General features: G+C 42.4%; 1 protein-coding gene across 1 annotated transcript in view; it reads left to right on the top strand.

Annotated features, from left to right (window-relative positions):
• Positions 1 to 8,612, top strand: part of LOC307237446 (ABI gene family member 3-like) — a gene marked incomplete at its 5' end in the record, with an annotated part of 30,006 nt that extends 21,394 nt beyond the window's left edge. The window contains 3 exons of the mRNA XM_080010158.1: positions 370 to 461; positions 571 to 690; positions 6,071 to 8,612. Coding sequence (XP_079866284.1) covers positions 370 to 461; positions 571 to 690; positions 6,071 to 6,234 — 376 coding nt within the window. The 3' untranslated portion in view covers positions 6,235 to 8,612. The remainder of the gene's footprint in view (positions 1 to 369; positions 462 to 570; positions 691 to 6,070) is intronic.
• Between the last annotated feature and the right edge of the window lie 3,049 nt (positions 8,613 to 11,661).

Below are 11,661 nucleotides of genomic sequence, written 5' to 3'. Positions count from 1 at the left end.
TGTTGTTGTTGAGAGTGTTCCCGCGTAGGATTTCCGCCGGCCACTCTGCTCCCACGGATAAAAAGTCCCAAAGTTGTTCGTTTAGGGAACCTTTTATATCAATGAGTGCATCGCGGTCGTATGAGGTAACTGCCGATGCTTTTTTGCCGTACATTATGATAAAAAATGGAAAAAAAATACTAAAAAGTGCAAGAGTCAACCGGAAGCGCCGGCGCAGGCAAGGGCGGCGCCACTATCGCCACAGTAGTAACTAACCACTGGTGTAATAACCAGGAGTAACTAACCACTGGTGTAAAAACCAGTAGTAACTTTTATTTAAAAAGACTGTAAAAAGGGAGTGGTCTGATTATCTTCTCACTCTGTCTCCAGTGATGATCCCTCCTCCTCCTCCTTACCCGCCGCCCTGTGCTCCCTCTTTCCTCCCATCACATCAGTCTTACCTGCAAGTCTGCAGCACCTGGGTGAGAGACACACACACACACACACACACACACACACACATTTTTCTTGTTTTTAAATCTTTTGATTAGAAACGTATCAGCCAATCACAATGCTGTGTTACTCTGTCAGATCTGGAGATCCTTCCGGCCCCGCCCCCTCTTCCGCCTTTGGACGCAGAGTTGCAGGACGATGTCGTTACTGTGCCCCTCCCCCCTCCTGTGGACCATGACATCAGCGGCCTGGAGACAGGTTGTAACATCAGACCGTAAAGCCTGGGACCCCGTCCCTCAGGGACCCCGGGCCCTAAGGGACCCCGTCCTCAGGGACCCCGGCCCTAAGGGACCTCGTCCCTCAGGGACCCCGGCCCTAAGGGGCCCGGCCTCAGGGACCCCGGCCATGAAGTCCAGATCTCACGCTGCGCTCAACCCCAAACCATAGTTTCAAATATGTCAACTCATGATCCTCCTCCGTCAGTGTGTCCAGTTTTTTACTTTGAAGGGTAGAGGTGGAGCTGACACTGCAGTTAGGGTGTAGCTTGTTCTGGACACAACCGCCATTCTTATTGACCTGGTTGAGTTTGGATGCATCGTGCAGCTCTCTCTAACTCCATCATTGTGTCTTGTTTGCACCGAACCGTGAGAAGGAAGCGGGCGGAGCTCGGCGCAGCGACCAAGAGAAATAGAAAGTGAAGCAAACAGGAAGTGAAGCAAACAGGAAGTGTTCGTGTAGAACACCGTTTCTCAATACCAAGTACGCAAAGTCCGGACTTGTGGACTTGGTAGTTCAGACTTGGCAAGTTGGACTGGGGAGTACAGACTCCCGGGGACCAACACCATGACAATCGCTTGGTGCCAAATGCATTGTGGGATACTTGTCTGTCCCAAGTCCACACGGATGCATCCTCCATAAAATGGGCAGAGCAAGTCCACATCCGGGCATTTGGACTGGAACTGGCTTGATGCATACTTTGAATTGGAACAGTCCTTGGGCTGCGACTGATGACGTTTCACAAGTACACAAGTACAGACAAGAACACAAGTACAGACAAGAACACAAGTACACAAGAACACAAGTACACAAGAACACAAGTACAGACAAGAACACAAATACACAAGAACACAAGTACAGACAAGAACACATTACAGAGAAGAACACAAATACAGACAAGAACACAAGTACAGAGAAGAACACAAGTACACAAGAACACAAGTACAGACAAGGACACAAGTACAGACAAGAACACAAGTACAGACAAGAATACAAGTACAGACAAGAACACAAGTACAGACAAGAACACAAGTACACAAGAACACAAGTACAGACAAGAACACAAATACACAAGAACACACGTACACAAGAACACAAGTACAGACAAGAACACAAATACACAAGAACACAAGAACACATTACAGAGAAGAACACAAATACAGACAAGAACACAAGTACAGAGAAGAACACAAGTACACAAGAACACAAGTACACAAGAACACAAGTAGAGAGAAGAACACAAATACAGACAAGAACACAAGTACAGACAAGAACACAAGTACAGAGAAGAACACAAGTACACAAGAACACAAGTACACAAGAACACAAGTACAGACCAGAACACAAGTACAGACAAGAACACAAGTACACAAGAACACAAGTACACACAAGAACACAAGTACACAAGAACACAAATACAGACAAGAACACAAGTACACAAGAACACAAGTACAGAGAAGAACACAAGTACAGAGAAGAACACAAGTACAGACAAGAACACAAGTACACAAGAACACAAGTACAGACAAGAACACAAGTACAGACAAGAACACAAGTACAGACAAGAACACAAGTACACAAGAACACAGGTACAGACAAGAACACAAGTACAGACAAGAACACAAGTACACAAAAACACAAGTACAGACAAGAACACAAGTACAGACAAGAACACAAATGCAGACAAGAACACAAGTACAGACAAGAACACAAGTACAGACAAGAACACAAGTACTCAAGAACACAAGTACAGACAAGAACACAAATACAGACAAGAACACAAGTACAGACAAGAACACAAGTACACAACAACACAAGTACAGACAAGAACACAGGTACACAACAACACAAGTACATAAGAGAACACAAGTACAGACAAGAACACAAGTACAGACAAAAACACAAGTACAGACAAGAACACAAGTACACAAGAACACAAGTACAGAGAAGAACACAAGTAAAGAGAAGGACACAAGTACAGACAAGAATTCAAATACAGACAAGAACACAAGTACAGACAAGAACACAAATACAGACGACAACAACACAAGTACAGATAAGAACACAGGTACACAAGAACACAAGTACATAAGAGAACACAAGTACAGACAAGAACACAAGTACAGACAAGAACAGAAGTACACAAAAACACAAGTACAGACAAGAATACAAGTACAGACAAGAACACAAGTACACAAAAACACAAGAACAGACAAGAACACAAGTACAGACAAGAACACAAGTACACAAGAACACAAGTACACACAAGAACACACAAGAACACAAGTACACAAGAACACAAATACAGACAAGAACACAAGTACACAAGTACAGAGAAGAACACAAGTACAGAGAAGAACACAAGTACAGACAAGAACACAAGTACACAAGAACACAAGTACAGACAAGAACACAAGTACAGCGAAGAACACAAGTACAGACAAGAACACAAGTACACAAGAACACAGGTACAGACAAGAACAGAAGTACAGACAAGGACACAAGTACAGAGAAGAACACAAGTACAGACAAGAACATTACATTACATTACATTTCATTGAGCAGACGCTTTTATCTAAAGCGACTTACAATTGTTCAAACACCGACGGACGCAGCCATCAGGAGCAATGAGGGGTTAAGTGTCTTGCTCAAGGACACTACAGCATGCTAGCAGGAGGAGCCTGGGATCCAACCAGCAACCTTTACATGACTAGACCACCAGCTCTACCGCCTGAGCTACCATCCCAGGAACACTAGTACAGACAAGAACACAAGTACAGACAAGAACACAAATACAGACAAGAACACAAGTACAGACAAGGACACAAGTACAGACAAGAACACAAGTACAGACAAGAACACAAATACAGACAAGAACACAAGTACAGACAAGGACACAAGTACAGAGAAGAACACAAGTACAGACAAGAACACAAGTACAGGCAAGAACACAGGTACACAACAACACAAGTACATAAGAGAACACAAGTACAGACAAGAACACAAGTACAGACAAGAACACAGGTACACAACAACACAAGTACATAAGAGAACACAAGTACAGACAAGAACACAAGTACAGACAAAAACACAAGTACACAAAAACACAAGTACAGACAAGAACACAAGTACAGACAAGAACACAAGTACACAAGAACACAAGTACAGAGAAGAACACAAGTAAAGAGAAGGACACAAGTACAGACAAGAACACAAATACAGACAAGAACACAAGATCAGACAAGAACACAAATACAGACAACAACACAAGTACAGATAAGAACACAGGTACACAAGAACACAAGTGCATAAGAGAACACAAGTACAGACAAGAACACAAGTACAGACAAGAACACAAGTACACAAGAACAAAAGTACAGACAAGAACACAAGTACAGACAAGAACACAAATACAGACAACAACACAAGTACAGACAAGAACACAAGTACACAAGAACACAAGTACAGACAAGAACACAAGTACAGACAAGAACACAAATACAGACAACAACACAAGTATAGACCAGAACACAAGTACAGACAAGAACACAAGTACAGACAAGAACACAAATACAGACAAGAACACAAGATCAGACAAGAACACAAATACAGACAACAACACAAGTACAGATAAGAACACAGGTACACAAGAACACAAGTACATAAGAGAACACAAGTACAGACAAGAACACAAGTACAGACAAGAACAGAAGTACACAAAAACACAAGTACAGACAAGAACACAAGTACACAAGAACACAAGTACAGACAAGAACACAAGTACACAAGAACACAAGTACAGACAAGAACACAAGTACAGACGAAAACACAAATACAGACAAGAACACAATTACAGAGAAGAAAACATGTACACAAGAACACATGTACAGAGAAGAACACAAGTACAGACAAGAACACAAGTACAGACAAGAACACAAGTACAGACAAGAACACAAATACAGACAAGAACACAAGATCAGACAAGAACACAAATACAGACAACAACACAAGTACAGATAAGAACACAGGTACACAAGAACACAAGTACATAAGAGAACACAAGTACAGACAAGAACACAAGTACAGACAAGAACAGAAGTACACAAAAACACAAGTACAGACAAGAACACAAGTACACAAGAACACAAGTACAGACAAGAACACAAGTACACAAGAACACAAGTACAGACAAGAACACAAGTACAGACGAAAACACAAATACAGACAAGAACACAATTACAGAGAAGAAAACATGTACACAAGAACACAAGTACAGAGAAGAACACAAGTACAGACAAGAACACAAGTACAGACAAGAACACAAGTACACAAGAACACAAGTACAGACAAGAACACAAGTACAGACAAGAACACAAATACAGACAACAACACAAGTATAGACCAGAACACAAGTACACAACAACACAAGTACAGACAAGAACACAGGTACACAACAACACAAGTACATAAGAGAACACAAGTACAGACAAGAACACAAGTACAGACAAAAACACAAGTACACAAAAACACAAGTACAGACAAGAACACAAGTATAGACAAGAACACAAGTATAGAGAAGAACACAAGTAAAGAGAAGAACACAAGTACAGACAAGAACACAAATACAGACAACAACACAAGTACAGACAAGAACACAGGTACACAAGAACACAAGTACATAAGAGAACACAAGTACAGACAAGAACACAAGTACAGACAAGAACAGAAGTACACAAAAACACAAGTACAGACAAGAACACAAGTACACAAGAACACAAGTACAGAGAAGAACATGAAACGGACAAGTACGGACAAGAAAACAAGTACAGACAAGAACACAAGTACAGACAAGAACACAGATTGAGAAAGGGCTCTTAACTATATGAGCAGTAAATATGATGTAGACATGGTCATGACTGCGTCACTGCATCATTCAAATAAGATATGAAGACATTTCATGTGATGAAGGTTTTGCTGTAGCAATGTTATAACATAATATATAAATGAACATATTATTACATACAAGCCAAACTAAACTTCAGACAATAATAATAATAACTGAAACACTATTCCTGTTGCAGAGGTAATGACACAAGTAACATTTTCATATCAGTCAATCATTTATTTTAGATTAAGCCCAAGACAGGAACAATGAATATCCCTTTGAAAGACACTTCTCAGAAAGTAAATATTTTGTCCAAACTAAACCCTGTAATTTAGATACAAATGAAGAACAGCCTAGCCTAGCATATTAGCATATTAGCATAGCATGTTAGCCTATTAGCATATTAGCATGTTAGCAGGTTCTCTGGAGACCCAGTCCTACTGTACATATTCTAACCACATTACCTCTGTGTCCTAGTGGTGGCGCTGTACAGCTATGAGGCATCAAAACCAGAAGACCTCTCCTTCACAGAAGGTGATGTCATCTACCTGACACGTCAGCACGATGATGGCTGGTGGGAGGGCATCGTCAATGGCAACCGTGGCTTCTTTCCCCAAAACTATGTCCAATCGGTCGACTAGAAAGCCTCTGGATAGATCGGCTGCAAAGCCGGTTTCATGCTGCTGCTGGCGCCGCCCTCATTGCTACAACCACTGCTGCAGCTTCATCTGCTAGAAAACTAGTGCTAAAATTAATTATTTAGGAACAGGATTCAAATAATGCCATGAATGGTTGAATGGCTGTAGCAGGACAGACCTACCCTGCACCCGATTCCTACCCTGTACCCTAACCCCTACACTGCACCCTATCCTCTACCCTGCATCCCAATCCTACCCTGTACCCTATCCCCTCCCCTGCACCCTATCCCCTACCCTGTACCCTATCCCCTACCCTGCACCCCAATCCTACCCTGTACCCTAACCCCTACCCTGCACCCTATCCTCTACCCTGCACCCTATCCCCTACCCTGTACCCTATCCCCTATGCTGCACCATAACCCCTTCCCTGCACCCTATCCCCTACCCTGCACCCTATCCTCTACCCTGCACTCTATCCCCTACCCTGCACCCTATCCCCTACCCTGCACCCTATCCTCTACCCTGCACCATATCCCCTACCCTGCACCCTGACCCCTGCCCTGCACCCTATCCTCTACCCTGGATCCTATCCCCTACCCTGCACCCTATCGCCTACCCTGTACCCCAATCCTACCCTGTACCCTAACCCCTACCCTGCACCCTATCCCCTACCCTGCACCCCAATCCTACCCTGTACCCTAACCCCTACCCTGCACCCTATCCCCTACCATGTACCCTATCCCCTATCCTGCACCATAGCCCCTACCCTGTACCCTATCCCCTACCCTGCACCCTATCCCCTATCCTGCACCATAACCCCTACCCTGTACCCTATCCCCTACCCTGCACCCTATCCTCTACCCTGCACCCTGACCCCTACCCTGCACCCTATCCCTTACCTTCTACCCTACAGTATATATATATGTATATATATATATATATATACATATATATATATATACTGTATAGAGAGAGAGGGAGAGGGAGAGAGAGAGACATAGCTATATATGAATATATATAGATAAAATCTATGATCTATATTTTTACTTAAGAAATTCTAGTTTTCACTGAATCTTAATATTCCAATGTAGAAATGATAGTTCATTTCAAATATTTCACGAAAGTTCCAGGCCGCTGCACCCAAAAGGCTGTGGCCTGCAGACCTGTCCATGGCCCTGAGGTTTGATGCCATCTGTGGTTCAATGCCAGTTCTGACCACTTCATAACTTTTCCTGATAAGTTGTTTTTTTCAATATCTTTTGTGTTTAATAGGAGTTATAAAACTGTTTTTGCCAACCTTTGTAACCTTTGTTTTTGAGCAATATAAAATTCAAAGTTTCAACAAGTTGCTTTTGGATTCGTTTTGAAAACCACAGACTGCTGCGTGTTCCGCTACCTGCAGATGCCGTGACATAATAATAATAATAATAATTAAAAAAATAATAAAAATAATAATAATAATCATAATCATAATAATCATAATCATAATCATGTGGAAATATTATTTACAGATCACTGGAAAGTCTGTGCGTGTCACCCCTTATAAATGCTCTTCAGTTGCACCAGTTCTCTGCAGACAGTCAGTGTCACTCTAACTGGGTGTGGCTGTTTGTCAATTGGATGCTATTTGCAACGAGGCTCATTTGCATAGAAAGGTGACAATTTTGCACCAAATGTATGTGTAAAGGTGTGTTCTGGCTCAGCGCCAAGGAATGAGGAAGAAGGCGGAGGAAAAACAGCACCAGATGCCGGGTTTATTGCTTATTCCTTTTAAAATCAACTAAGAAACTCAGGGGCTCGTAGGCCAATATATATAAATAGTCCAGGTGGATCCGTGGACCCCGCTTCCAAGGATCTGACGGCTGGGCTGACTCGCCTGCATGCGATCCCTACTACGGCGACATACACACACAATTAGAACTTCTTGTTTTTGGGATCAGTCTCATCAGCGGAGGGAGGCTGATCCCCAGCAGCTGGGCGGCCCCCGGGACGGTAGCCTGCACCTCCTGTCGGCAGCTCCGGCTTGGCCCCGCCCCCTCGGCCCACCACAGTATGAATAATACCTCATTTAAATACGCGCAGATATCGCCGGCGCAACGACACACTGTTTGCGTGGCGGTGCAGTTAGCAGTGCGTTTCATCATTTGCGGTGCTCCATTTTTCTGTTATGTTTCGCTGCCGCAAAAGCTGCACAATGGCTTCATGATTCGCACCTCAGTGTTTTGGCAGAGGATTAAGATGAGTAATTCCTACTTGTTTAATGTGTGTAAATGTGTCAACATGTCAGTATCATCTGAATATAATCTGATTGTCAACCTGATGGTGTCATTTCATTCTGATTGATAATCTGGTCAACTAATAAAGCCCTCTAATCAACACAAGGGATTGAATCAGATCTTCTGTTTTACTGTACAAACTTATCTCGATGTATTCAAAACAGGGTGCCTGCAAGAATCAGTTAAATTTACTTTTCATACTGTTAAGATTAAATTTAAGGATTATTTTTGGATAAATCATCTCTCTTTTATTCAATAAAATACACAGGAAAATACTGCAGGTGAGTAATATAATATATGTTTGAAAACAGAGAGGTAAGTATCTGGTAGAAGCAGGAGGTTATGAATAAGAGGATGATATGAACTCAAAACAGAAGAAAATAGAAACAATTAAAAGTTGATCTACAATAAAGCTATGCAAGAACTACAATATAGATTTTATAACAGATATATTCTAGAACTGCATATTATTACGACACACTGATGCCTTGTACTATTTTTACTTTAGGGTATCTCACTGATCAGAAAGTTTCAGTTGATTCAGTATTTGGAGAATCGCAGCAAATTCTTGCCACAAAATTAATGAATTAATGAATATTTAAGTCTGAAAAGGAGCAATAACTTAAAATTAAATTTTAGAATGGTCAAATAAAATTGAGATGGTAAATAATGTAGAAAACATGGTTGTATTTGGAAAACCTCATCTCTATATCACCTATATTACTATTCTAACTCTTTAAACAGAATAAACAGACATTATTCCTTCTGATGTCACAATAAATTAGGTTTTTCACAGAAGAAACATCTATTTGCAGGAAATGAACAAATAAAATCAGACTTTTCAACATGAATTTGTCCTGCACTCCCCCACATTTTCCTCAGAATTCTGACTTTATTCTCAGATTCATAGTTTTCCACATGGTCATTAGAGGACTTTGGATGTTTTTACATCAAACAAAGCTTTTTAGTGCAGAGAGTGACCGGGAGCCTCTTCAGAACCATGTGTGAGCTTCTTAAAGAGTCTTTAGGCTCCACAGGAATCCGATTACTTTTTAGGAGCTGCTTGCCTGGCTCTTGCCGAGCAGCCTACTTTGCTGGAGCTTTCTTGGCCCCAGTCTTTCTTGCTGGTTTCGGGGTCCTTTTCTCTGTTTTTCTTCGCTCTGTGCCTTTCATCTTGGGTTTCTTGACGTTTGGTTTCTTGCCGTTGGGCTTCTTGACGTTTGGTTTCTTGCCTTTGGGCTTCTTGGCGTTGGGGTTCCTTGCCTTCTTTCCAGACCTCTGAGCCGCTTTGGGCTTCTTCACCGCTGCCTTGGTCTTCTCGGCTCTCTTAGCCGACTTCTTCTTAGTCTTGGTCTTTTTGCTGACCATGAAGGAGCTTGTTGCTCCGGTGCCCTTTGCCCGGACCAGAGCTCCGTTTCCCACCAATCTCTTGACAGCCAGGTTGATGCGGGTCTTGTTCTTCTCCACATTGTAGCCATGGTTCCTCAGCAGCGTCTTGAGGGCGGACAGAGAAACCCCGTCGCGCTTCTGGGAGGTGGACAGGGCTCCGACGATGAGCTCTCCTAAGGCGGCTCCGGCTTTCCCAGCTCTAGGAGCCCTCCTTCTGGGCGACTTGGCCCGAGCAGCTTGTGAAGCTAGTCCTGACATGGTTCTTTGCTCTGGTGATTCCTGCGGTTCTGGCAGCTTGTGGAGTCCCGACAGAGAAGCGGCTCCACTTAAACCCACCGTGAGAACCGCAGAGACTCTATCGTGACGGCGTTGTTCCGAGCAGCAGAACCTTGCGTCACTTTGTGTTTTCCGCTCCGACTTCTGGGCGTTCGAGTGTAGATCCGAGACGAGCTGAGGTGGAACCCGGAAGGGAACGTAAAGAACCTTGTTTCCGTGCGGTAGAAAGCTGTTTCCCAGCAGGGGTCCAGAGATTCTGAGAACGGAGCCTGAACACTGGGCTGCATTGGACCATGTGCAGCTGCTTTCCTCTCCCTTTGCTCTTGGAACAGGACTTCAAGTCCATCACACTGTGGAGCATCAGTCTCATCTCATCTCAGTTCTGTCTCCACCAGTCAGTGGAGACAGAAGGAAGAAATGTCCTCCAGCTCCACAGATTTCCTTGGAATAAAGCATTTCTTCAGCCACTCGACACACGCCACCTGTGATGTCGCTGAAAGAACCTTGGTTCACACCTTGGTTAACGCTCCAGACAGTGATAGTAATATATTTATTGTAATATGAATTGTAATTTATGTTGAATCGAGATTAAAACACTTTTAGGTGATTCCCTGGAAAGAAATTGTGGAGTGAGGGTGGTGTGGTATAAGCAGTCACACCTGTCTTGGGTCTAGGTAATTGGGCCCTGGATCAGGGTGGCTGTACACCTGGTGCTCGTAAGAGTAATCAACACGCAACAGGTAAATATCCCATCCCCACACACACACACACACAGGGGAGCCACCTGCTCCCAGCTTGTTCTCTCCGTCCACTCTGTACAATAAACTTGAGTGTGAGCGACATCTCTGCCTGTGTCTCTGAGTCACAGGGAGGTGAAAATGCCACTCGGCTGGAGAGCGGCGGCTGGAACTGCCACAGAAATATTATATATATTATAATATATCATACAAAACCCCCCGTCCTCCCATCATAAATATTTATGTAATGTAATGTTATTGAACGTAATGTGACGTAATGTGATGTAATACTTTATGTTGAAATACATTATATAACAATACATTTAATAACATTACATAACATGACGTTGAATTACATGACACAACATGAGGTTTAATAACATTACATTACATTTCATTACATAACGTTCCGCTGAATTGCATTACATTACTGTACATTACCTTGAATTACATTAGAGTATATTATGTTGAAGTTAGGTTGAATTACGTTACATTAGATTACATAACATTACATTCATTTGAATGACATCACATTACATTGCATTACATTAGGTTTCATTACATTACATCAAATTTCACTGAATTACATTTGATTACATTACATTGAATTACATTACATGAATGTACATTACGTTGAATAACATTACATTACATTAAATTCGGTTTTCATACCATTTTCATCATAGAGACAACTCATCACCCTCAATGTGTGCTGCTGTTGTCCAAGTTTTATATGATCAAGCGCCGAGAAA

Source organism: Zeus faber (assembly GCF_960531495.2).
Source record: "Zeus faber genome assembly, chromosome: 11".
In the NCBI taxonomy this organism is placed as follows: domain Eukaryota; kingdom Metazoa; phylum Chordata; class Actinopteri; order Zeiformes; family Zeidae; genus Zeus; species Zeus faber.
This window is presented reverse-complemented; position numbering and strand designations above follow the sequence as displayed.